This window comes from Diaporthe batatas (assembly GCF_019321695.1).
Source record: "Diaporthe batatas strain CRI 302-4 chromosome Unknown Contig00020, whole genome shotgun sequence".
Lineage (NCBI taxonomy): Eukaryota > Fungi > Ascomycota > Sordariomycetes > Diaporthales > Diaporthaceae > Diaporthe > Diaporthe batatas.
The window spans coordinates 314,056-338,346 of NW_025408567.1; the positions used below are offsets into that span (position 1 = coordinate 314,056).

The following is a 24,291-nucleotide window of genomic DNA, read 5'->3' on the forward strand; positions in this document are numbered from 1 at the left end:
CTGACAGCGCTTGCACGACGGCGTCTTGTTTTCCTTCGGCCACGCTCATGTCTACCTGATGCTTTTGATTTTCACGTGGGGCTCTTCCTGGCCGATCAACGGCCTTGGTGTGCCGTACAAAGAAACAGCAACTATTTGCATCCACCTATGACGCGATGAGAGAGCCTCACGTCAGGTACAATGCGTATCGGTGTTCCGCGCCAATCACCATCACTGTACTGCCCAGTCCAAATGGTGGCATTTGGTGCTGACGTGGTCCCAATCTGACACACATACTGTGCTTTGTCGACTGCCTCAGGTCTATAAGACCTTTGTTTGACTACTGCCCAGGCGTCACATTGCGCGACAGACGAAATGTGTGACTGTACACGAGGCGCCGCCTCGGTGTCTGTTGCTACATCCATTTCGACGGTAAGTGCAACGCCCATGCGCCCGTCGCCTGTCCCAGCCGGCGAGCTCGGCGATAGTCGCCACGGGGCATGCTTGTTTCGCCGCAGTTGTCACGCCAGTGATCTTCAGGTACGCTACACAATCAGTCGAGAATCAACGGTTTGGACTGCCAAGGGCATGTCAAATCGAACCTTGGGGATGTGGCAGGCCTATCAAAGCCCCCAAATGAGCCTCCTACTCCGTACTGTGGTTCCTGGCCAAGTGCTTGGGCCTACAGTCAGCTTTGCTTTTTCAGCGGGCGTCGCCGCCTGGCCCACGCCAGACTGATGCTACCCCCACGCGGTCCGCTTTTTTTATAGCTCAAAGGCTGGGGGCTCCCCATGTGGTGATCTTTCTCGAGACTTGGTCTAGCAAGGACCAGGCTGCCAGATATCGACTTCCTGAAAGCCAAGGATTGCGCACTGTGACCCCAACAGAGAGCATTGCGACCCCCATCACGTCTCCATGCTGAAGAGGCGGGCGGTCGGGCGGTGCGCGTTGGCGTGCAGCAAGCATCACACGCAGCCTCGACTAGCTTCTTGATGTTCAGCTTACTCCAGACGTTCCGGGATTTCCTCATGTATCCGGCGCGACCTCGGATATCGCCCACGGCTGTCGACCTAGGACCGCTTCAGCAGGGTATCCAAATACACAGTGTGACCACGGGACTCCGCGAGGGATCTAGGAGCATCACGTCTGATGCATTTGGTGCGGCCTTTGCTTCTTTTGACCATTATAAGAACGTCCCCAGGCCTTTCCACTCGATAACGCTCTCCCCTAGACTCCATCCTATTTCTTTCCCCTGCGTCCCTGTCTGCCTCACTTCCTCGTCTTTCTTGATACCATCTCAAGCTATTCAGCTGCATCGGGTCTGGGATCCCACACAAGAGCAAAGATGGCCCCTCACAGTGACGCCTCCCCCGCTGGCAGCTTTACAACCGGCTTCAATGGCTTCAACCGGGGCTTCCGTCCCCTACATTCCTCGGCCCTACCAGTGCCCAGTGGCCTGTCTTCTGCAGATTCGGCCTCGCCTCTGAGTAGCTCTTACGATAGCACATCCGTGCAGAATGATTCACATATGGATAGGCCGCTGGTGCCTGGGGTCTACGTGCCCACCATGTGCTTTTTTGACGAGAATGAGGACGTCGACACCGCGACTATCGCCTCCCACGCCGTGCGCCTGGCACGCGCAGGGGTGACTGGCCTGGCCACGCAAGGGTCCAACGGGGAGGCAGTTCACCTTACCCACTCGGAGAGAACGCTGGTCACGTCGACTACGAGAAAGGCCTTGAACGACGCTGGCTTCTCCTCAATGCCCCTGATCGTTGGCTGTGGCAGCCAGAGTGTGCGAGAGACTGTTCAGTACTGCACAGAGGCATGGCAGGCAGGTGGCGACTACGCGCTTGTCTTGCCGCCTGCCTATTACGCATCCCTATTTGCGCCATCCTCGGCCACTATTCTTGAGTTCTTCAATGCGGTCGCGGACTCTTCTCCCATCCCAATCATCATCTACAACTTCCCAGGCGCAGTCGGCGGCTTGGATTTGTCCTCGGATATTGTCGTCAAGCTGTCGGCTCACCCCAACATCGTCGGGGTCAAGTTGACATGTGGAAACACGGGAAAGCTGGCTAGAGTAGCCGCCGCCACCAAGAAGCTCACCAAAAACTACGATCCCAAGAAACCCGAATTCCTTGTGCTTGCGGGATCCGCTGATTTCACCATCCAATCCCTGGTTGCTGGTGGTCATGGCATCCTAGCCGGCCTGGCCAACATCTCCCCCAAAGCTTGCATCAAGACGATCAAGCTTTACAACTCAGGAAATGTGGCCGAAGCCCAAGAGATGCAGGACACGGTCGCCTCTGGAGACTGGACCGCCATACAGGGTGGTGTTGTAGGCGTCAAGGCAGGTCTGCAGGCCTGGAACGGCTACGGCGGGTATGCACGAAGCCCTCTGCCCAGACCTACAGCCGAACAAACCCAAAGTTGGAAGGAGGGCTTCCGGGACCTCGTTCTGTTGGAGAAGAGTCTGTGAGGTATTCGAAACCTTGATCGGCAACGGGACACAAATTGTCGACCTCGGGATGCGGTTTCCAGCCGAGGCGGAGACAAGCAGCATGCTTCCTCCAGACAATTGTCTTGCCCGTCCAGTCGATCTTTGTGATGCCATCCGTACTCAGAGAAAACCATGAATTCACCGCGACTCTTCTGGACCGTCGTCCATATCTGCAACTGATACGGTGATGGGCTCGGTGGTCGTGCAAGGCGTGCATGCGTGTGTGAACGGCGTTATAGCAAGTCAGGTTACTTATTGAAGCGGAGATTTCTTTGAGCTAGGGCCCTTCCATCATCAAGGAAAGACGAAGATGGCATAAAATTCCGGAGAAGAGTTTCTTGACCCTGTCAAAATTTATGGGGCTTCACTTTGTATTCGTCAAGTTCAGTGGCGGGGTGTGAAAAAAGCCTTTTGTATATAGGCAACTTCAGATGCCTGGGTTACAAGTGGTGATGAGGGCATGACTTCCAAGGAGAAGTCAATATCATTAAATGCCTCTGAATTTTATTCTAATGATTACCAATGCTACTCCGCGCAGATAAAATCTGCAGATAGTTCCTGAGATGGTTTGCCTGGGTACATCACGGGCGATTTTATAACAGATCAGCAAGCCTAGGAACACTTTTTTAAGCTTTGGTGCACATGGATTCAGCGGGAAGATTTTTCTCCAGCCTCAAAATACTCGCTTCGTCCCACCGCAATGATTCGCGTTAAACAATGGGAACATTGAAGGACAATATTGCTTCTAAGCAAGCACTCGAACTGGAATCTACTTCGAGGTACGACGCCGGCCAACAGGACGACCAGAGCACAGCGTAGAAATTGAGGCGCACCGATCAAGCTTACCGCACGGAGAAACTCCATCACAATTAAGCGCAGCCAATTCAAGGCCTGAGGAGCACCAAATTGAGACAACGGGCTTGATGCGGTGAGCTCGATCTACGGCCTTGGTCTTTCCGAGGGGAGAGAAGCAAGTGAGACTCCCGGGAGTCAGATTCTTCTCGTGTCTGCCGATTCCCGAAGGCGCCACCCGATCTCGTCAATTTGTCGATCCTTTCTTTTTCCCTGGTATCAGAAAGACTAAATTTCAGTCACACACATCGGAATGGATTGAGGGGCTCCCCGGTATCTAACCGCTGATTCCCTGCTTATCTGTAGCATGGTATACAATGGTCTGGCTGTCTGGGTCCCGTCGAGGGACGAGGTGACGAATACACCACATCTTCCCCCACGCGTTTGTCCCACGCCCCCAAGCAAGAAGGTCATGACCAAGTGGTCCAGGTCCAGCCACCCACATCAATTGATAGTTGCACGACGCTGGCGGCAAGCTAGCAGGTGAGACATGTCAGGGACTGGTGTGCCCCATTCTTGCACGATTGGCGATCTCTCTCTCCACTCTCCAGCCAGAAAAGGAAACCGGCATACCAATAACCTTCCAAATAAGGGAATACGAGCATGCATGTTTCTGTTCATGAAAGCCTTGCTGGGTCTGACCGGCAACCTGCAGTTCAGGGCATGGATGGCGTGCTCACACATCGCCGCGGCAGACAACTGATGGCAGTCAGTAATGCTAGACAAGAAGGCGGTGGGCTATCAATACGAGACCAGCAGAGAAGGCTCACCTTACCCCCCTGATAGAAGCAATGAGTACCGGGGACGCGGTGTGACTATTATTTTCTCCAATGTTGGATTCGGTCCTGCGCCCCGTGCTACGTGACTTTTCGTTCACAGACGGGCAATGTTTCTAGTCACAATGAGCGATTTGGGGAAGAATATGTCGTTTGATATATGTTAGTGTTCGGTGAAGGCCGGGATGACGCCGCCGTCCATGGAAGCCGTAGTCGGCTCACGGCCCATCCGGACCTCGAAGTACTGCTGTTGGACTGTTGTTGGGATGAGCGTGTTGTGCTGCCGCGAGCCGCGCGCACAAGGATGATGAAATCTTTGTGCACAGCTGAGCACAAGTGTGTCAAAACTCTGCGGTGGAATGCCTCCGCGTCACCGGCTGACCGGATACTCGGCAGTCCTGGCCGCGCTGTTCTAGGAAGAGCGAGCGCACGGATCGTGGTTTTGTCACCATGATCTTTGTGCAGTGTTGCCCATCATGTCCAAGCGGCACCGTACGATGAATGCACAACTGCGATTGCTTGAAGCAGAGATATAACTATATGGTGGTATCTACTTGTTTGGTCGGAGGGTCGGTGCGTAGCGGACTTTTCTTTCTGCATACAGAGGATCTTCTTGTAACGTGTTGATTCTTCCCCTCGGACAGAGACCCCACACGCTTGACGTCCTCGCGGCCTCCCTTGCATGGCCATCTGGAGATCTGAGCCACTGTTCGAATCTCAAGATCTTCAACCTGGTCTTATCCTTTTCTCAATCTGTCACCTCATGGTTCTCCTCAGCAACGCCGCAATAAAGGGACCATGAGACTCGTCACGTCACTTGTGTTGGTTGCGCTCGCGCTGAGAGCAGGCGAAGTGGTGGCGCAACCACAGCAGTCAGACAGGATAATTGTCACCGGCCCTCTGACCGGACGTGACGCCAAAACGGGAGCTGCGCCGGCCAGGATCAACATCAACGACATGTGGGCTCGGGGAGGGCCCTCGTGGTGAGTGTGTGGCTGAACCCCGCTGTCCCACGGTTGCGGTGTCTCACCGCGGCCGCGGAACTTGGAAGCACACCGGACGGGGTAAGATGAGGCTGACGTTTTGAGGATTCTCTAGGGATCTGTACGTTCTGGCTCTGCTGGAGCTCCAGAGCGTCGACGAGGATGATGTGCTGTCTTACTTCCAGCTCATGGGTGCGGACGTCTTGTTCTGGACGACACGGTTTGGACGTTCAAGTACTATTTTGTTAACTTTGCACCACAGGTATACACGGCCTCCCTTTTCAGGGATGGAGTGACGTTGGACAGGTTCCTGGTGGTTCAAACCTCGCTGGATTCTGTCCCCATAATGTAAGGAGACGCTGAGCTCGAAGCAACCACCTCATGGCAGGGTGATTCAGCTGCTTAGACATTCGGCAGCATTTATTATTCGGGCTCTGGCACCGCCCGTTTATCGCCCTTTACGAAGCAAGTGAAGCCGCTGTCCACGGTTGATTGGAACGTTCCCCGTTAATATCTCGCCTAGCAAACTCTGGTGTCCCACGCCATCCAGATCTCTCAGAGGTACAAAGGCGACAATGCCTCGGCATACCTGGCTGCGGCAGAATCTTTGCGGGTTGCATATTGGGATTGGGCTACAGACGCTTCAATTCCAGATATCATAACCCATGAGAGAATCAGCGTGAACACCCCAACAGGGCCCAAGACTGTTCAGAACCCTTTCAACAGCTACTGGTTCCAGAACTACCCCTTCACCTTCCGGTACATGACCGCGGGGGTTCTGTCTGAGCAGAGCCGCACGACCCGCTGCCCTACACAGAGCATGAATGATGATTACGCCATGGTGAATATTGGCCTCAAGTCCTCAAACTTCAAAGCCCAGGTGGTAAGGACAAGGCCCTTCAACCCCGCCAAGGTTGTGGGAGACTGACATGGGGGATACAACGATAAGTACAACACATTCACGACAGTCACCTCCTTCGAGAACATGGAGACGGACCGCTACACAGCAACGAGCTTCGAGAGCCCCCACAACAACGTGCACAACTCGGTGGGGTGCAACAACGGCACCATGTACGACCTGAACTGGTCGGCCTTCGACCCGGCCTTCATGCTCCACCACGTCAACGTCGACCGCCTCATCGCGCTGTGGCAGGCCATCTACCCCAACTCGAGCATCTTCACCGTCGTCGACTACTCCGACGCCCTGTACGGCCTGCGCGCGGGCAACGTCAGCGCCGACACCCCGCTCAAGCCCTTCCACATCCCGGACGGCTGGCCGGACGGCGCAGAGGGGTTCCACACCAGCCGCTCCGTGCGCGACGTCGCCGTGCTGGGGTACACGTACCCGGAGCTTCAGACAGGGGGTGAGAGAGACAACGGGACGACGGCCGCCCCGCCGCCGAGCTCGGACGAGCTCGCCGAGCACGTCCGCTTCGAGGTCAACGCGCTCTACAGCAACCAGCCGATGACGGCGAGCAACGCGTCCGAGGCGCGGCGCATGCGCCTCGCGCGCCGTGGTGGTGACGACGACGCCGCCGCCGCCGCCGCCGCCGGAGGGTCATCCCCGCAGGTGCTGCGCCGGCCCGCGGCGAGCCGCAAGACGTGGTCCGTGGCCATCAGCGTCGACAGGGCCGAGGTGCCGCTGCCCGCCGTCATCGGGTGCTACCTGGTGGTGGGCGATGATGGTGGTGGTGTTGACGGGGGCGCGGGGAGGGAGCAGGCCGGGCGCATGTCGCTGCTTGGGATCCCGGCCGTGGGGGTCACGCACTCGACGATCCCGCTGGACAGGGCGCTCGGCGCGTTGGTGGGCGGGGCTGAGGGTGGTGGTGGTGTTGATCTTGATGATGCCGAGGGGGTGGCTTTGCTCCTGAACCGCACCTTGAGGTTTGAGGTGCTCAGGGTGAGTTTCCGTTTTATTTCCTTGTTCATTTTACTACTTCTTCTTCTTCTTGTTTCATCAGAGAAATGTTTCGCGAGAAAAGGCAGGCATGTCACACTGGCAGTGGAGACGGACCTCTAAGCTGACCACATGCATGACACACCCAGGGCGACGGAACGCCCGTCGAGGACCTGGCCTCGATCCCGAGCCTGCAGTTTATCGTGCAGGACCGCGACTACACGCCGCGCGAGAGTGATGTTGATTTCCCCACCTATGGAGCTGCCGAGACCCGGAAGATGGTCAAGGCTCATGGGCGCTGGTCGTTGCCGGCTTGATGGGTACGTGTGTGGTGGGACAAGTTGGTGTGTATGCGTACTGTTCTAAGACATGGGGGATTGGTGGTGGGTCTTGGAAGAGTGCAAGTTGCTGGGTTGGGCCACCGAAACTCGTGTTCAGCGTTTTCAGACGATTGATTCAAAATGCATCTTAAAGTAGAGAGAGGTCAGGTTTCAGCCACTTGCATGACCAAAAAAATTACGAACAAATAAAACGCCAAATCATTTTGGGTTCTGACACTCTGAACCTCCCCCCCCCCCCTACCGGTGAGGCGTATTGTGACCCTGTCTTGATCGTGATAATTCGTCTATGTGTACATATATACAAAACCTGGAAACTCCTTTTATCCAATAGCGGCCGCCTAAGTCCCAGCCGCAACACGCCCTCATTTGATGGACAAAAGAAATATGACCATCTATGATGACCCGCCAGTCTGCTCCATTTCCTGTAACACAAACACACAGGATAGCCCGTCAGCCCTAAACCTGCGCCCGTGTCTTCTGCTGCAGCGGCATATCGACGCTGGTGGAAGTGTCCACCTCATCAAACCCAACATCCTGCTGCTGGGAGCCAACCATGTCGTTGGGGTGGAACATAAAGAAGAAGAGGGCGGTGACGAGGAACATGAGGAGCGAGTCGAAGATGAAGAGGGTCCACTGGTTGTTGAGCGGGTAGCCGTCCTGGCCCAGGATGTACTCGATGACACGGAAGATGGACCGCACCATGATGAGCAGGCTGACCGAGTAGAGCATGTACAGCACCTTGAGCCAGGGGATACCACCGTCGGGGCTGGGGCCGCTGCCGCCGTAGGCGCCCGAGACGGCGAGCATGCGGGCGTAGCGCACGTGGAAGGCGACGGCGACGACGACAAAGAGGCCGAACATGACGATCTGCACGAACAGGCCGACCAGGAGGATGTTCTGCCCGAGGTCCTGCCTCCCCTGCACGGCCATCAGGCCGCCGCCGCTGGCCTGCAGCAGGAAGGAGAAGACGTCGCCGACGACAAAGGTCCTGGTCAGCCAGGCCGGGCGGATGAGGCTGCAGGAGGGGCCCGAGGGCACGCGCGCGACGAGGCGGCCCAGGATCATGTAGACGGTGGCGGCGAAGAGGGCCGGGGCGACGAGGATGAAGACGGACTGGATTATGAAGGGCAGGAGCTGGTCGGTCTTGTCGTGGGATATGGCGAAGCCTACGTAGCCGATTGCCTCGACTGTTTTTGGTTGGTGGGAAGTATCCCATGTGTTAGTAGGTAGGTAGGTAGGTAGGACCAAGGTTGCTTTGCTTGCCTCGTCTTATTAGGGCTGGGCTGGTGGAAGCTGGGGCGGGTTCATCAACTCACAGATACAACCGAGGATGAAGGGTATGTAGAACCATTGTCGGAACCGGAACATGCGATAACTGTGGGCGGCCGCGGCGAGTATGAAGAGGATGATGAAGATGATGGCGCCTGGCATGGATGGTACATAGTGCCACAGGTAGTAGGTGCCGCCCTTGTATGGTAGAACGCCATTTTTAGCTTCGCCCGCCATGGCTTTTGTATTTGTTTATCTGTGTGTATCTGCCGCCGGGGTGGAACAGGAGTGTACGTGGTCTGGCTGGTTATTCGGTGGGATTCTATTCGCCTTGGTCGTTGAAAGGTGATGTCGTGGATATCTTCTAGTTGTGCAAATCGAGTCGGAAAGGAACGGTCAAGTGCCGCAATACTTCGGGACCACAACAAGAGTCTTATCGTGACTGAATACTTAGGCTCTCGGCTGCCTTGAGGAAGGATTAATGCATAACTAGACGGCTCTTCCGCACAATGGAGCGTGCCTCATTCTTTATAACAGGAGGTGAAAATTCCATCAGCTCTGTAGCCGGGACAAGAGACTGCCGTCTTACACATCGGTAGAAGCTCCGGCGTCTGTGGGCCTTTTTCGGGCGGGCCTTGGAATATGGGCCCCGTCCGGGGCGGGATACGCGTATACGACGCTATCCGATTGGTTCGTATTTGCTTCATCTCTTCGATGCTGCGGCTCCTCTCCTGTGCGCTTGGCCAATGAGGTGTTATACAATACGCGGTCCTCTTATACGGACCCACCGTGTCGGGTAGGCTGGGGGACATGGCCCCCCAGGTAGGTGGCTGCGCATTGAAGGGCCCCCGAAAGCAAGGAGATTTCCCATTGCGTTGTTGTTTATAGAGTGGGTAGCCCCCCAGTCTGGACGGTCCGGGGTTAGGGCAGAGCTAGCACGTATATCACCGTACTCGTGCTCGTACAGACGTTCAGACGTATAATGTAATCGGTCCGCCCAGCCACCTGGGCAGTCAGTCCATCCAGTCATGTCATGTCCCATTTCTGTTGGCCCAGCAAGACTGGGGGAGAAATGTATGCGTACGCAACAGCCACACCATTCCAATTCCGACACTTCTGTGTCCGATTTAGCCCATGTTCCCAGCTTGGAGGATTATCTCCCAACTCCCCCTCGCTTCGCCACCCCTCAGTGCCCTTACTTGCGCACTTTCACCAACCACGAGAGCCCCGACCGATAAGCATTGAGACGCCCTAGATGTGTTTTCAATTCTGGCACCCGCATCTCTGACCTCTTGCGACTTGGAAGACCTGTCTCGTGTCCTGTTATTCGCGAATATGCCCGAAACAAGGTTCTGCTGGCACGCCGGGGAGGATTCCATCGATCGCGCACCCACCTGGGCAGGCTGTTGAGGGCAGGCATGTTGGACGACAAGCTCCTGCATGGATGGGATGTCAGTCACCAAGCGGGGAGTTATATTCCCTCATGTTCGAGTGTAATAGGCGACGAGGCCCACATGCCTGGCCACGCATGCAGTGACGGTGCTCTTGATAGGAGAGGGTCAAGTTCGGTGCTCAGAACTGTTGATCGCATCTTCCAGTCCGGACATGCCGCCGTCCAACCGACCAGGTCTCCACATGAGCACAGCGGAAGGACATCGCATGTATTTTTGCCCGTCGGCGCCGTCCGAACCGCCTCGCAGGGCGCGCATGCCTGAGCGGCGCCCGGGCAGCCGACTCAGAGGGTGAGGGCGCTATGACACGATGCCATGAGGGGTTGGTTGTCCAAGGCCGGCGCGCCGTAAGCGGTGCCCCTTGGACTTGGGGTGCAGCCCTCGTCTCGCTCGTGCATAGCCGAGTGCGTGCGCCTCGCTTATCTCGTTGATCTTGTTTGGTCAGGAGGTCGCCACGGGCCCGGATCGAGATGGGGGAGGGGGGAAGGGGCTGAGGACGACTCCCTGGGCGCCGTGGTCCTCAAGTGCTGTCTCTCAGGCTGTGGATGGCGAGATGAAGATGAAAATGAAGAGACGTCGATTTCCCGTGACGGCCCACGAGATGTCAACAGCCGGATGGCGAGCCTAATCTGGGCCGCGAGGGACTACCGCTCCACCGGCACGACTTGCAGGGGACATGCTCGGTCACATACAACAGGGCAACATCGGCCTGGCCTCGCCTCGGCAGCCGGCCGATGAGGCGCCGAGGGCAAGGCTGGATGCGGGATCGGTCAGCCGAGGGGCAGGGCAGCAGGGCAGGAACAACAGCTCCTGGTTCCTCTTCATAGCCATGCGCTACGATGCATACGGCCGAACAAGCGAGCTGCTGACCCCGGGCGGCTGCATCCAGATAGATGTGCCAGTGGGCGGGCGAGACTGTCCCAGATGACGGCTCACACACACGTGTGCTAGCCTCCACGACCCAATCGTCCCGAGACGATCCGGCGGGCTGGTAGCTACGCTGCGCGGGTATTCCCTTGTACTGGCTGCGACATTGGAGGAGGCTCGCGTATGGCACCTTGCAGTAGCGGTCGAGCAAGAAGAGGAGACCAAGACAAGGACAGCTAGCAGAGGTGCAGGAGGAGGAGAGGCCGGGTGGGAGGGCCAGTGGCACGGCGGGGCCAAGATGAGGGCGAGGTCGACACCGATGCCTTAAAGGGGGAAGTGTAGAGAGGATGCGTGCGACCTGTCAGGTATATGCCGGTGGGGATGTGCTGCAACATGCAGAGATACCGATGCATACACAGGCACACAAAGCACACATGCACACATCAATGATGCACACCAGACTAGACTCAACAACATATCACACAGCGACACAGGGACAGATCTAGTGGTGTCAGTGGTGCCAATAGCCAGGCATGGGCTGTGAGGGCTGTGAGGGTGTGCCCACTGGTCCGAGGCTGGCGCATGTGTCTACGCACGTATGTGGATATGCGAGTGTCCACGTCGATGATGATATGCACCAGGGGCAGACGGGGAGAGGGGCTCGGAAGCGCAAGGCGTGATCGACCAAGCAAATACCATCTGCACCCTGCTTCAATCAATTGATGTTGCTACTTTCAGACTGAACCATCTCTACCTGCTTGGATAGATACTTAGTACATATCCAGCCCCAACAGGTACATACCTACCTAGGCACTAAGTAGTATGCCCAGGTGTCTAAGTAGGTACGGAAACCGAGGCCAGACCACATCCAGGACCAAACAGGACCAAACTATTGCCCCTCTCGACAAGCCCCCTCCCCCCAATGGCGCCCCCCAATTCGTCCGCGGGCCAGGCCCCCGGCAGGCTCCGGCCGCCTGTGCGATGGGTGCACCGCAGCCCCGAATCTTCAACGGCGTCAGTGGGGTGCATTGTGGCGGCCATACCGAAGCCGCCGGCCTGCGCAACCCAAATCTGCTTTGCCTGTTGGCTGGACCCTGATGGGGGCTTTTTGATGTCTTGCGGGGGATCGGGGGGTTGTCTGTCCACCTGTCTTGTGTTCGACCCTAGCCATGTCTCTCGATTTGTGTCTCTGTCTTTTTTTTTTTCTTTTTTTTCTCGTGCTGCTTGCGGCCCGGGAATGCGGTACTCTATACTCTATCATGCAGACACACTTACACAGGACGTGTACGCCCACAACGAGCACACGAGCACACGAGCACAGCACAACTGCACATGTGTATGCTGTGCAGTACGTACGGGGCAAACAATCGTCCAAACCCTCTCGCCCTGCGCGCACTCACACACTCACACACACTTCGCCAGCACTCTCACACACACACATGCACTGCGCACAACGCCATACCTACACAAGACCTGGGGCAGGCTGCGACAATATGGAGCCACCACCTATGCCAAATTCGATGGTCGATGGTCGGTGGTCGATGGTCGATGGGATTGCGCGGGCAGGGGGGGTGGGCGGTCGATGGAGGCACCCATGGATCGGATTCCGGTCGTCGTAGTACTTGCTTTACTTGTATTGATCGAATGTTTGTGCTTCTGACTCGCCAACGGGGCTTGTTGGGGCCACGGGTGCTGCTCCTGGTTGCTACCTGCTGCCGGTGTTGGTCCGTTCCAAGCCTGCCACGCCCGCAGCGGAAGCATATATGTAGGTTCGTTCGGGTCTGTTCTCACCGGTCCACCGTCTGTGTCCTCACGACGTCACGCTCGACAACGACAACCACAACGGTATCATTTATCAATACCATTACCAGTATTATTATTCTTATAATTATTATTATTCATATGCTTTCCCCCCTCAAGCCCACTCGCTAAATCGTCAAAAACACCTGACCTCGCACAGCCTGCTCCCCCTTCCATCTCCTTCTCCTCGCCTCTCCCCCAATATAATTATCATCCCCGTCAATAGTCCCCCGTGTTATGCACACTCTTGCCATCCTGACTGCAACATCAGCACAATGAACCCATCATCGTCATTACCATCATCACAACAGCCCTCCAGCTTCCACATCCCGACCATAGACATCAGCCCCTACCTCGAGGATGCCTCCACCGACGCCGCCAGGAAGGTCGTCGACGACGTGCGCAACGCCTGCATGAACACGGGCTTCTTCTCCCTCGTCGGCCACGGGATACCGCGCGAGATGCAGGACGGCGTGCTGGACGCTGCCAGGCGGTTCTTCGACCTGCCCCTGGCCGAGAAGGAGGCGCTGCGGCACCCGCTCATCAAGAACAGGGGCTACGAGATCATCGGCGCCCAGACACTGCAGGAGGATACCCTGCCCGACCTGAAAGAGGTGAGAGCAAAGCACCCAGCCTAGCATATTCATGACCCATACATATCTGGGCATGTTGTCTGTGTGGTGGAGTATCATCAATGTCTCCAGAAGGCGTGAACCTGGGGGGGGGCCGGGGGGGCAAGGGGAAAGAGGGAACAAGAAAGAGACGAAGGGGTGATCGTCCACGTGCTCCGTGCAAGGGGAAGATGAGATTGGGAAACCATGCCAACCGCGACAAAAACACAGGGCTTCTACATCGGCAAGGACCTCCCCCTCGAGTCGGACAAGGTCAAGGCCCACCCGGAGCTGCTGGGCCAGAACATGTTCCCGGACTCGATGCCCGAGTCCGACTTCCGCCTCCCCACCGAGCGGTACTACGCCGCCGTCATGGACCTGTCCATGCGCGTCCTCGAGATCCTGGCCAAGGGGCTCCCCTACGGCGACGACATCTTCCACGAGTTCGTGTCCAACGACCCCGTCTGTATCATGCGCCTGCTGCACTACCCGCCCCAGCCCCAGGCCCATGTTCCTCCTGCGCCCCGCGGCAAGAAGCAGCTTGGTGCTGGTGCGCACACTGACTTTGGTACGTTTCGCCCGCGGCATCTTCCGAGTTATTGTCCTCGGTGACCCATGTGACTGGGGTGGTGACATGGCCCATATCTCTCTCACTCTCCTCCCCGCCTCACTCACTCACTCCTTTCCAATCACCCCCACAGACTTTCGCTCCGGCCTACTACACTCATCCAACCTCATCTCATCTCATCTCATCTAAGCTAACAACCAACGCCCCCTCCCAACCCAACAGGCGCCATAACCCTCCTCCTCCAAGACTCAGCAGGCGGCCTACAGGTCCAGGACCCGCACGCGGGCACGTGGCACGACGTGGCGCCCAACGCGGACGCCTACGTGGTCAACATCGGCGACATGCTGGCGCTGTGGACAAAGGGCATCTACCGCAGCGCCGTGCACCGCGTCATCAACTCGAGCGGGGCCCACCGCTACTCGGTGCCCTTCTTCTTCGACGGCAACGCCGAGGCCCAGCTGGCCCCCTTTGACGGCAGCGAGCCCGTCGGCGGGCGCGTCGTCACCGTCGAGGAGCACATGCTCCAGCGGCTCGGGATGAGCTACCGGAGCGGCGGCGGCGTGGGGAGGGGCGCCGGGGCTGGGGCCGGGGCCGCCGGGGCTGGGGCCGGGGCCGGGGCCGGGCTGGCTGTTTCGGCCTCTGCGTGACGACGCTTCCCTAGTGTCTTGTTCTGGATTTCCTTGTTTGCTCTCTTTTTTTTTTCTCTTCTTCTTCTTCTCCCTCATATCTATTGCCTAATTTGCCTGTTGGGGGATAAAGGGTGGGTGGTGTGGTGTGGTGTGGTGTGGCTGTCGTGCTTTCGTGCCTTACCAGGGCCGGGGGGAAAAAAAGGTTGGACGATCTGCGCATTGGGGAGGCGGCTGGCGGAGGAATTCCCCGAAGCTCGTCACGCGTTTGTCTTGTGTTCCACGTTTGTCTTTTTTCTCCCGACATATTACTCCGGGTTGTTGCAGGGGTTGTCATCAGGCTCTCGCTCTCCTCTCTCACTCTTACACAAATGTCTATTACCAACCATCACGAGGACAACAAATCTCGCTCACATATTGTCGATAGTTTCACGCCGAATCATCATGGACCCAATCGAGGTTCTCTCTTTTACTTTACCATGGGTGCTCAAGTGCTGCTTGGACTGGACTGGCTGGGGCTGGGTGCCTCGGCCGATTGGTGACGCCAATCATAGGGTAGGCAATGTGCCTGCGGACGATAATCAGAGGACGAGAACAACCCGGCATGTCTCGCTTCGTACGACCGTACGCAACATTCGGCCTCGGCGCGTCCTCTGCGTGTGTGTGTGTGTGTATTTCTGTGTCCCGTGCCACGAGATCTTCCCCTCCCCCTCCCACCACCATTCCTATCCGCCCGCCCATCCGCCGGGTAGCTGGGTGTCACTGGGGATGATGGTATGGGGTAGGGTAGGAGAGGGGGGCAGGGGGGAGGGTGAAGGGTGTTGGAATCTGGCGTAACCCAATGATTACGGGTCGTCCGACGCAGGCGCCCGTCGATGCCAGTGGGCAACACCCGCTTCTGGGCAAGTCTTTCTTGGGTTCCTGCTTACCTGCTTACCTGCCAGCCTGCCTGACAGCGCTGCCGAATTGCCCTTGTGCCCCGCCCACGTGATGCTTGTGCGTTCCTCCTCCTCCTCCTCCTCCTCCTCCTCCTTGTGGAGTTCCTCGCGTCTCGCTGTTGGTAGCCGGCGGAAGGGGATCGATGGGGAGAAAGAGGGGGTCGCAGTGGGCCGGGGAAATTCACCCCAGCGGCGGAATCCGGGGTGTTCCCAGGAAGGCTTGAGGCCTGGTGGGACAGGAATTTATGATTCCCTGTCTCCTTTTTTTTTTTTTTTTTTTTTTTTTTTTTGGAGGCTTGATTGGGTTGAGCTCGGTGGCAGTTCAATGTTACTTCTGTATCAAACATTTTTCAAAAGTGTCTGTGTATGCTGGCCGCCGGCGTCTTGCGATCCACACTCTGAAACAAAAAGCCAAGGTGAGCGAGCACCTGTAGACCGGTGTCACTCCACTCAAACCGCGGTGTATATACTTGAGTACACGTACTGGAGCAGTGTCTGAGGTTGCACCAGGCGTGCCGGGGCAACAACAGCCTTCTCCTTCCACTCGCCATCTCACAACGCAAACCTCCACTCGGCCGAGTTCTCCAGCCCGTCCGCCTCGGCCCCAGCGGCCGCCCCCAGGTGCCTGTTGTTGCCACCAGCAGTGACAACATCGGGGACGTGGTCGTAGCCCCCAGCCTTGCCGGACGACACGGGCGCCTCCCGGGCGGCGCGGTCCCACCTGTCGTTGCGCAGCTTGAAGTAGGTCCTCAGGCCGAGGGCCAGCACGGCGTTGAAGGCCATGAAGGCGGCGCAGACGGCCATGCCCCTGGCATAGTACGGCGCCTCGCGCGCCGGGAAGACGCGGGTGCCGAGGAGCGGGCCGCACTGGCCGACGAGGTTCATGACGGCGATGCCGACGCCGCGGCGCGTGTCGCCGCGCTGGTTGTTGAGCACCCACGACAGGATGTTGGCGATGGCCGGGAAGACGCCGGCGGCGGCGAGGAAGACGCCGGCGTAGCGCGCGCCGACGGACCGCGACGCCGCCAGCATGGCGTAGCCGGCGCACCCGGCGAGCGAGAGCGCCGCGATCAGCAGCCCCCGCTGCTGGGTGCGGTCGCCGGCCCAGGTCGAGGCGATGCACACGACGAAGGCGAGCAGGTACGGCGGCGCCGTCAGCCCCTGCGCGTTGACGCTGGTGAAGCCCATGCCCTGCAGGACCGCGGGCAGGAACACGGGCAGCGACGCGAACGCCACGTTGCAGCTGAAGTACATCATGGCCATGACCCACGCCTGCGGCGTCCTGACCGTCTCGAGGATCTCCCGCGGGCTGATCCTGCCCAGGCTGTGGCCCTGCGCGGTGCCGCCCTCCCGGCCCGAGTGGTTGATGGCCCGGGCCCGGGCGATGGCCTTCTCCTCGGCGGTGAGGAACCGGGCGGACGCGGCCGAGTCGGGCAGGTAGAGCAGGACGGCGAAGGCCAGGACCAGGGGCGGGACGGCCTCGACGATGAAGAGCAGCCGCCAGCCGGCGATGCCGCTGTAGCGGCCGCCGGTGATGCCGTACGCCAGCGCGCCGGCAAAGGTGGTGGCGAGCGGCGCGGCCGAGAGGAAGACGCCGCAGCGGAGGCCGAGCTCCCTCCGCGTGTAGAAGAAGGAGAAGAGGTAGGGGATCCCCGGCCCGAAGCCCGCCTCCGCCGTGGCGAGGAAGAAGCGGCACGCCATCAGGCCCTCCCAGCTGGAGGCGGCGGCCTGCAGCATCGAGGCGATGCCCCACGTGAGGACGGTCGCGAAGGCCCACACGTGCGGCGGCAGGATCTTCCACATGAGCGCGAACCACTCGAACAGGATGTATGGGATGTAGAAGATTGTGAGCAGCCACTGGGGGCCATCAATGTCAGCAACGAACGCACCGGAGCCAGGGACGGAGGGGCTGGCAAGTGGCTGGCCTACCTGATACTGAGCATTGTCAAACCCGAGGTCCTTGCTCATGCCGGCCGTCTCGGCGTTGCCAATGTTGGAGCGGTCGAGGAAGGCGGCCATGTAGCACAGAAAGGCGAGCAGGACCAGTCTGCGGTCGAGCTTGCGGACGAGTCGCCTCTCGGTGGCGGCATCGACCTCGACGCCGGGCCCGTGGTCCGCTGGGGCGATATCACCAGCCATTGTGAGGTTGCGAGGAGCAGGATGCTTTTTCTGATGGCCCACAGGCACGTAGTGGTATCAGGGAGCGTTCAGGACGTCCAGGGGGTAAGCACCATGTCTGGATAATTATACTTGTGCGTATATGCCGGGCTGCGGGGATAAGGGCAATAAGGCGAGAGCCCAAGCAAGAACTCAACAAACGAACACATGGCACCGAGGAAGTCGCCTGGCTAGAGCCAAGGAAGCTTAGGGGCGGCAGCTAGGCGGCGGCGCAAAGCTTGTCAAAGCACCAGAGGTGTTAGTCGATGCGGGTCGTGAAATGGGTCATCCAACATCCCCGCAGCGCTCTCGGAGGCATCGCGGGGGAAACAACAGCGAGATGCATACTTGAGTAGGTACAGCCAATATTTGAAGTGGAGAGACCCCTAAATCCTGGTTGGACCACCTAGACTTTTATAAATGAAAGAAGTGCCCCCGGGTATAAGAATCTGAGGCTTCTCAAGCGTCCTGGACAAATTTGACAGGATGGTGTGATTCACTACCATGCCCAGGGGTATGAATAGCTCCGTCTTGATTCCGATACTTGTTACTGTTGATGATATTGCATGTTTTCCAAATACTACTAGTAGTCAGGTGTTTGAGCGTGAAGGCGCCGTGTATGTCTTCGGACGCGTACGGAATAGAAGCGAACACAGCTAATGATATGTACCATCTTGATTGTCGGATTAATTAGTAGTAATAGGAACCTTGTTGACCTCAGTGCTGCTTCACAGCCTACCCAAGCACGGTATGGGCGCCGCACAGACAAGGCTAGGAGGCATCGCTCTCGGCGGCGCCGCTGACTAGAAATGCGCACGCGGCGAAGCAGTCACGATGCAGTCTATCGCAAAGAAGCAACCGTCTGTCCCAAATCGCGACACTTCTCGGTCTCCACGGCGAGCAGCGCTTAGGATCCATACCATACGTTAGTAGGTACTAGAGATAGTCACTATAAACACCTATACCTTTCTAATAACCTCTTAATTACTATATTACTTCTCTCCCTTTAAGACTATTACTATAATATTTATTTTAATCTAATAATTATAATAATATATATTATTAAATCTAAATAATCCTTTCTAAATTTAAAATTATTTTAAAAGTTAAAAATAATTATAAAAAAAGTAATTATAAATATAAAAATAAACTTTCTTAAAAAAGTTTTTCTTTTTAAATAACTTTCTTTTAAATTTTTAAAGGTAAATCTTTTATTTAAATATATTAATTAATTATAAGAGATTCTCTTTTTTTCTTTTTTTATTAAGTTTTTTTAAGTTTTAAATTTTTAATTAATTTAAATTTAAATTATTACTTTTAAATCTTTAAATATAATTATTTAACTAATTAAATTAAAAAAAGAAAGTGAAGGACTTAATATTAAAGTTAAAATTAAAGTTAAAAAAAAAGAAAAAAAAAGTACTCTTCCTCTCTTTATATAAAAGAAAGTATCTTTATAACTTTTTTCTCTTTTATAAATCTTTTTATAAATTTATTTCTTTTTTTATAACTATTTTTCCTCTTTAAATTTCTTATTATTAAAAGTATATTAAAATACTATTTAACTATTTAAAAGTTAATATTCTCTCCTCTTTAAGTATATTTAAAGTTAATCTTATAAAAAAGGGATTTCCTATTTAAAAATTAGTTATAGTAACTATCTCTAGTACCCACTAACGCACGATATGGATCCTCGTTTGGAGAGTAAAGGAGCGTGCACATGTGAGCTGGTAGAATGTCACACTTGCTACCGGTGAAATTGGACCGGACGGTTTCTGCCATGCACTTTGGGCTGCCGAGTCGCGAGGAATGACGGCTGGCATTCTTGTGCTGCTTAATGTTCCCAAACAGCGACCGCTGCATTGATGCAAGTCTGAATGCATAGTCGTACGGTCTGTGCTACGGTCTTCGGCCCTTTTTGTTGGCCGTGTTCGTACAAGATCATAACCAGAGTCGTCATGAGTGGAGGTAGCTCGGAAGAAAAGGAAATTTTCAAACAACCTTGGAAGTCGGATTGGAGTATGATCACTTCGTTCTGTAATGATCCCGCACATATCAAGGACATAAGAGGTCTGAGCCTCTGAGATTTGACTGACAAGATGGATTTGGTGCCAGGGTCTTGGCTGACATGGATAGATGCAGACCACGTGTGGTGGAGATGTGTACGGAGTAGAGGATCAGTAAGTTCACCAGCAACAAGCGCTTGCATGAACGAGGCTTTTCTAAATTTCCACAAGCTGATTACCCTATCATCCACTTTTCAGATAGCCCGGATTGCATAAGGAAAGCCGTTGGGAAGTCGTGCTGCTCTTCCCAGGAGTGACCTGCTAGCCCTGGTGTTACACGCTGGGCACCCCTGGATTGCCAACCTGGACGGTACTTACCAGACTCGGAGCCAATCAGAGGGGACTGTCACATGCAAGTGACGCGTGAAGATTGCGCGGTCGCAACGTTCAACGTCCCTGCATCGCGTCAATATCCTTTGTTGCCAGCAAGTCGGCTTTCACCCAGATAAGAGCCCCAGATAGTTGGTTGCATCTGGTCTTGTATCTGTACGATTCAGGTCAGGTCTGGCTCGCCCAAAGAGGCGAGACAGTCTGCACTGATTGCTTGCTTGGCTGGCACGTGGCGGATTAACTTAAATGCAAGCTCCGATTCTCGCCCCACCCCTGCATCCCGATCGAGTGAAGATGGTCTAAATTTTCTGCGAAACCGCGACGCCGACCTACTTGATCAGGCGTCACACCCCTATTTCTGCTGCCAAGGCTTGGTCATCCTGGTCTCTCTCTTACACTGCCAGTGTCAATCTATCGCTGTTCTCAAAAAGTCACTCCAAAATGGCTGGCGGTGACACTGCGGCCAGGCCGCCCCGTGAGATCTTCGACGTGAGTCACCTCGCAAACACTCAAATGCACCCGGCGCTGATACTAATCTCTGCAGACCATCCTGCTCTTGGACTTTGGAAGTCAGACGTCGCACCTGATTCTCAGGGGTCTCCGGTCGCTCAATGTCTTCTGTGAGGTTCTGCCAGGTCCGACCAGGGCCAGCGAGCTGAACTGGAAGCCAAAGGGGATTATCTTCAGCGGAGGCAAGCGCCATTGAACCTTTCTCCGGGGGCTGTTGCTGATTTCTGTCAAGGACCTGCATCTGTGAAGGATCAGGGGGCTCCTCGTAAGTGATATTTGATCTACTCCCCGGGGATCATGAACTGACTGGGCAAAAGACGTCGACCCTGCCTTCTTCGATTTGGGAGTACCAATCCTCGGAATCTGCTACGGTTGCCAGGAGATCGCCTGGCTATCAGGCGCTGAGAACGTCGCCCCGGGCGAGAACCAGGAGTATGGCCACACGGTATGCTACTAAACTCAGTGAAACTTTTTCTTGGTGCCAAACGGAATCCAGCAAGAAATGTGCTAATCCGCAACCAAAAGGATCTGAACATCTATCAAGATGGCAGCTCTGATCACATTAACCACCTCTTCAAGGGTCTGGGAGAGTCAATGCACGGTAAGCAATTTTCGTATCCACATGGCTTCAGATTCCCCTGTGGAGAGGCAGACATCAATCTAACAAGTCAACAGTCTACATGAGCCACTTTGACAAGCTGGTCAGGTTACCCAAGGATTTCGTCAGGATTGCCAGCTCCAAGAACTCTGAGTATGCAGGAATTGCCCACCAGACCAAGCCAATTTATGGTAGGTAGCTGCTGGCCCAATGACTTAACTTGCTGTAACTTTCCAAGATGATCTGACCAAAAACTCACAGGAATTCAATTCCACCCTGAGGTTTCGCACACTCCCCGCGGAGGAGAAATCCTCAAGAATTTTGCCGTCGATATTTGCAAAGCCCGCCAGCACTGGGTTATGAGCGACTTCATTCAGCACGCGATCGAACGTATTCGCCAGCAGGTTGGTGACAAGGCCCAAGTCATTGGCGCAGTCTCGGGCGGTGTCGACAGCACGGTAGTTGCCCGTCTTATGCGGGAAGCCATTGGTAAATTTTATAACCGCCAGTTCAAGAATTCTGTGAATGTATGCTAACTTAGAAACCAGGCGACAGATTCCACGCCGTTCTCGTGGACAATGGCGTGATGCGTCTCAACGAGAGCCAGCAGGTGAAGCAGACGCTCCAGGAAAACCTCGGCATCAACCTGACCGTCATCGATGGGTCAGCGAGATTCCTTGAGGCCCTCAAGGGCGTCAGCGAGCCCGAGACCAAGCGGAAGATCATTGGCAACCTCTTCATCGAGTTGTTCGAGGAGGAGGCTGTCAGGATCGAGAAGGCGGCCGAGAACACACCCAACGCGGGCAAGGTTGAGTTTTTCGTCCAGGGTACCCTATACCCAGACGTCATCGAGTCTCTGAGCTTCAGACCCGGCTCAAACTCGGCAACCATCAAGACACACCACAACGTCGGCGGTCTGCCCGCCCGCATGATGAACGGCCAAGGCCTCAAGCTGATTGAGCCCCTGAGGGAGCTCTTCAAGGACGAGGTCCGCGGCTTCGGCCGCCAGCTTGGCATCTCAGAGGAGCTGGTCATGCGCCACCCCTTCCCCGGCCCCGGCATCGCCATCAGGATCATCGGGGACGTCACGCCCGAGCGTGTCGCGATCGTCCAGAAGGCCGACAACATCTTCATCTCCATGATCAAGGAGGCGGGCATCTACGACGAGATTGCCCAGGCCTACGCCGGGCTTGACACCAACAGGGCTGTTGGTGTCATGGGTGATGACCGCGTCTACGGCTACATCGTCATCCTCCGTGCTGTTGCGTCGGTCAACTTCATGACCGCCGAGCCGTACGAGTTCAGCTTCGATTTCCTGAAGCAGGCCGCGCGGAGGATCGTGAACGAGGTTGTCGGAGTCTCTCGTGTCACTTACGACATTACGAGCAAGCCTCCAGGTATGTGCACCCAGGTTGAAAAAAATCGTCTATTTTAGGGGGGGTTTACTAATGGCACGACAGGAACCATCGAGTTGGAGTGATTGGCTTTGTAGGCTGTGAAGGGGCCCCTTTGTTCTGTCGTTGACGCCGACATCGCAACAGCAGACTTTTGGGTCCAGTTCTGGGTCTCGCAACCTAAAAATGTCACATGGCCCCCGCACGCGCGACTGCCACCGCATACTTGCGAGATTGCGCCCATCCACGGTTCGCGGTCATCCTCCGCTCTGTGAGACGGGCCATGGTCACAAACAGCTGTTCCTTTGCGCAGTGGAATCGCGAAGGGCAGTGGGGAATCTTATTCGTCCCTCATTCCGTCCGGTAGAGATGAAACGCTTCATTGCTAGATCGTGGAGACAATTTCTGGATTTTAGACAAGTGGAAAGAGGCCGGGGATCACGGTGACGGCGGGTGGCAAAGAGAGAGAGCGGATGATTGAATGAATAGACTAAATGAAGCAGCGGATGATATTGATTGTTGAATGCGGCGTCTTATTCAACTATTGATATATTAGCCGGTGCCTCTTCCTCTGTGCAACAGCTTGAAGACAAAGGTGGTCTTCGTCCTTTCGTCACGTTTCGGTGACCTGTTCGCTGAGGACTTGCAAGTTCATCGCCTGGCTGGGCTGTATGATGTTTTGAAGATCTCTCCAATCGAAAGACCTTTGTTTCAACAGAATAAACTTTGAAGCTTTGTTTTGTAGGCACACAGCCTTGTTGTGGTGCTTTACAAGCGATACATTTCCAGTCTACTATGGAAGTGAGGTTCCAACTACTACCCTAAACAGCTGCCATCACAGATTCGCTGTCGATCCTCCGTAGTAATGTATCTGTATCCATAATTTATTAGCGTTGTTCACAATTGCTTCTACACCCCGCCGCAAATGGGATCCATCCCAGCAACTTACATCAACATCATAGCACCCGCTCGGCGTCTGGTACAGGTACGCCCCAGTATTGACATAGAGCGCGTTCTCGCCCGAGGCAGACTTGCCAGGACAGACATAGAACGCCGCGGTGTTGGGCCGCGCCACGTCCGGGTCCGCCCAGGTGACGGTGTCCCCCGAGAAGGCAAACGTGCCGTACGTGTTCTTGGTGGCCTGGAACGTGGCGGCGAGGGCCCGCTGCGTCTTGTCGGCCGGGTCCTCGACGTTCAGGTAGAGCGGCGCGCCGGACCCGGTGTTGTACACGAGCTGCCCGTCGATTATGTTGAACTGCCCGGCCGTCAGGTAGCTGTCCAGCAGGGCGGTGCCGGCGCGCGCCGTGGGCCGGGCCTGCAGGTAGCTGTGGAAGTAGGGCGACTCGACGCCGCGGATCCAGTACCAGCCGGGCAGGAGGGTCGTCGGGGTCCCGGGGCTGGAACCCGCGCCGGTCGTGCTTGCGGCTGAGGTTGTGAGGGTCGTTGTAGATGACTTTGTGCTCGCGCTCGTCGTGCTGATACGGCTCGACGTTGTGGACGCCGCCGTGCTGGTGCTTGGTGCAGCTGATGATGTGGCGGCTCCGGGATAGCATTGGGCATAATAGGCGCTTTCACCGGGTGTCAGCCCCTTATTATCTTGTCAAAAGGTCTTGCTTCCGTCGTTGAAGTTGTGCTCACTTATAGGTGGTACAAGTATATCCTGAGCCACATGCGCTCGGTCCTGTGTACCCGATACCACCACCTTCGAGAAGTTAGTCAACATATATACACACACATCATACTTTAAGACAGAACTTGCATTGCCCATAGGCACC

At 55.8% G+C, this 24,291-nt stretch overlaps 7 protein-coding genes across 7 annotated transcripts; 4 read left to right on the forward strand and 3 right to left on the reverse strand.

Moving 5' to 3' along the window:
* Positions 1–635: 635 nt before the first annotated feature.
* Positions 636–3,176, forward strand: KVR01_012616 (uncharacterized protein). The gene has a single exon (XM_044786297.1). It carries the CDS (start codon positions 1,325–1,327, stop codon positions 2,459–2,461), a length of 1,137 nt encoding a protein of 378 aa, XP_044638427.1. The 5' UTR covers positions 636–1,324; the 3' UTR covers positions 2,462–3,176.
* Positions 3,177–5,067: 1,891 nt separating this feature from the next.
* Positions 5,068–7,503, forward strand: KVR01_012545 (uncharacterized protein; the record flags this gene model as incomplete). The annotated part of the gene is made up of 7 exons (XM_044781927.1): positions 5,068–5,093; positions 5,209–5,285; positions 5,356–5,441; positions 5,511–5,558; positions 5,617–5,976; positions 6,043–6,993; positions 7,140–7,503. 7 exons carry the CDS (start codon positions 5,068–5,070, stop codon positions 7,305–7,307), a joined length of 1,716 nt encoding a protein of 571 aa, XP_044638356.1. The 3' UTR covers positions 7,308–7,503.
* A 45-nt stretch (positions 7,504–7,548) lies between these two features.
* Positions 7,549–11,175, reverse strand: KVR01_012584 (uncharacterized protein). The gene is made up of 2 exons (XM_044784835.1): positions 8,648–11,175; positions 7,549–8,518 (listed from the first exon to the last, which is right to left on the reverse strand). Exons 1-2 carry the CDS (start codon positions 8,835–8,837, stop codon positions 7,788–7,790), a joined length of 921 nt encoding a protein of 306 aa, XP_044638395.1. The 5' UTR covers positions 8,838–11,175; the 3' UTR covers positions 7,549–7,787.
* Positions 11,176–12,132: 957 nt separating this feature from the next.
* KVR01_012598 (uncharacterized protein) lies at positions 12,133–15,529 on the forward strand. Its single transcript, XM_044781864.1, has 2 exons — positions 12,133–13,897; positions 14,120–15,529. The coding sequence occupies exons 1-2, from the start codon at positions 13,537–13,539 to the stop codon at positions 14,542–14,544; spliced, it is 786 nt and encodes a 261-aa protein (XP_044638409.1). The 5' UTR covers positions 12,133–13,536; the 3' UTR covers positions 14,545–15,529.
* Positions 15,530–15,824: 295 nt separating this feature from the next.
* Positions 15,825–17,824, reverse strand: KVR01_012538 (uncharacterized protein). Its single transcript, XM_044783836.1, has 2 exons — positions 17,391–17,824; positions 15,825–17,318 (listed from the first exon to the last, which is right to left on the reverse strand). Exons 1-2 carry the CDS (start codon positions 17,598–17,600, stop codon positions 16,014–16,016), a joined length of 1,515 nt encoding a protein of 504 aa, XP_044638349.1. The 5' UTR covers positions 17,601–17,824; the 3' UTR covers positions 15,825–16,013.
* Positions 17,825–20,102: 2,278 nt separating this feature from the next.
* Positions 20,103–23,240, forward strand: KVR01_012680 (GMP synthase (glutamine-hydrolyzing)). The gene is made up of 9 exons (XM_044793301.1): positions 20,103–20,503; positions 20,559–20,706; positions 20,757–20,789; positions 20,842–20,969; positions 21,050–21,125; positions 21,200–21,313; positions 21,384–21,611; positions 21,671–22,519; positions 22,583–23,240. The coding sequence occupies exons 1-9, from the start codon at positions 20,456–20,458 to the stop codon at positions 22,600–22,602; spliced, it is 1,644 nt and encodes a 547-aa protein (XP_044638491.1). The 5' UTR covers positions 20,103–20,455; the 3' UTR covers positions 22,603–23,240.
* A 111-nt stretch (positions 23,241–23,351) lies between these two features.
* On the reverse strand, positions 23,352–24,069 carry KVR01_012622 (uncharacterized protein; the record flags this gene model as incomplete). The annotated part of the gene is made up of 3 exons (XM_044794263.1): positions 23,352–23,387; positions 23,466–23,681; positions 23,881–24,069. 3 exons carry the CDS (start codon positions 24,067–24,069, stop codon positions 23,352–23,354), a joined length of 441 nt encoding a protein of 146 aa, XP_044638433.1.
* Between the last annotated feature and the right edge of the window lie 222 nt (positions 24,070–24,291).

Excerpts from the sequence above, each read along its gene's own strand:
- KVR01_012616 (XM_044786297.1), top strand. The coding sequence starts at position 1,325 with ATGGCCCCTCACAGTGACGCCTCCCCCGCTGGCAGCTTTACAACCGGC.
- KVR01_012598 (XM_044781864.1), top strand. The coding sequence starts at position 13,537 with ATGCCAACCGCGACAAAAACACAGGGCTTCTACATCGGCAAGGACCTC. Across the intron at positions 13,898-14,119 it reads TGGTGCGCACACTGACTTTG|GCGCCATAACCCTCCTCCTC; the intron begins GTACGTTTCGCC and ends CCAACCCAACAG.
- KVR01_012584 (XM_044784835.1), bottom strand. The coding sequence starts at position 8,837 with ATGGCGGGCGAAGCTAAAAATGGCGTTCTACCATACAAGGGCGGCACC. Across the intron at positions 8,519-8,647 it reads CTTCATCCTCGGTTGTATCT|TCGAGGCAATCGGCTACGTA; the intron begins GTGAGTTGATGA and ends AACCAAAAACAG.
- KVR01_012538 (XM_044783836.1), bottom strand. The coding sequence starts at position 17,600 with ATGGCTGGTGATATCGCCCCAGCGGACCACGGGCCCGGCGTCGAGGTC. Across the intron at positions 17,319-17,390 it reads TTGACAATGCTCAGTATCAG|TGGCTGCTCACAATCTTCTA; the intron begins GTAGGCCAGCCA and ends GATGGCCCCCAG.
- KVR01_012680 (XM_044793301.1), top strand. The coding sequence starts at position 20,456 with ATGGCTGGCGGTGACACTGCGGCCAGGCCGCCCCGTGAGATCTTCGAC. Across the intron at positions 21,126-21,199 it reads TCTGGGAGAGTCAATGCACG|TCTACATGAGCCACTTTGAC; the intron begins GTAAGCAATTTT and ends ACAAGTCAACAG. Across the intron at positions 21,314-21,383 it reads CCAGACCAAGCCAATTTATG|GAATTCAATTCCACCCTGAG; the intron begins GTAGGTAGCTGC and ends AAAAACTCACAG.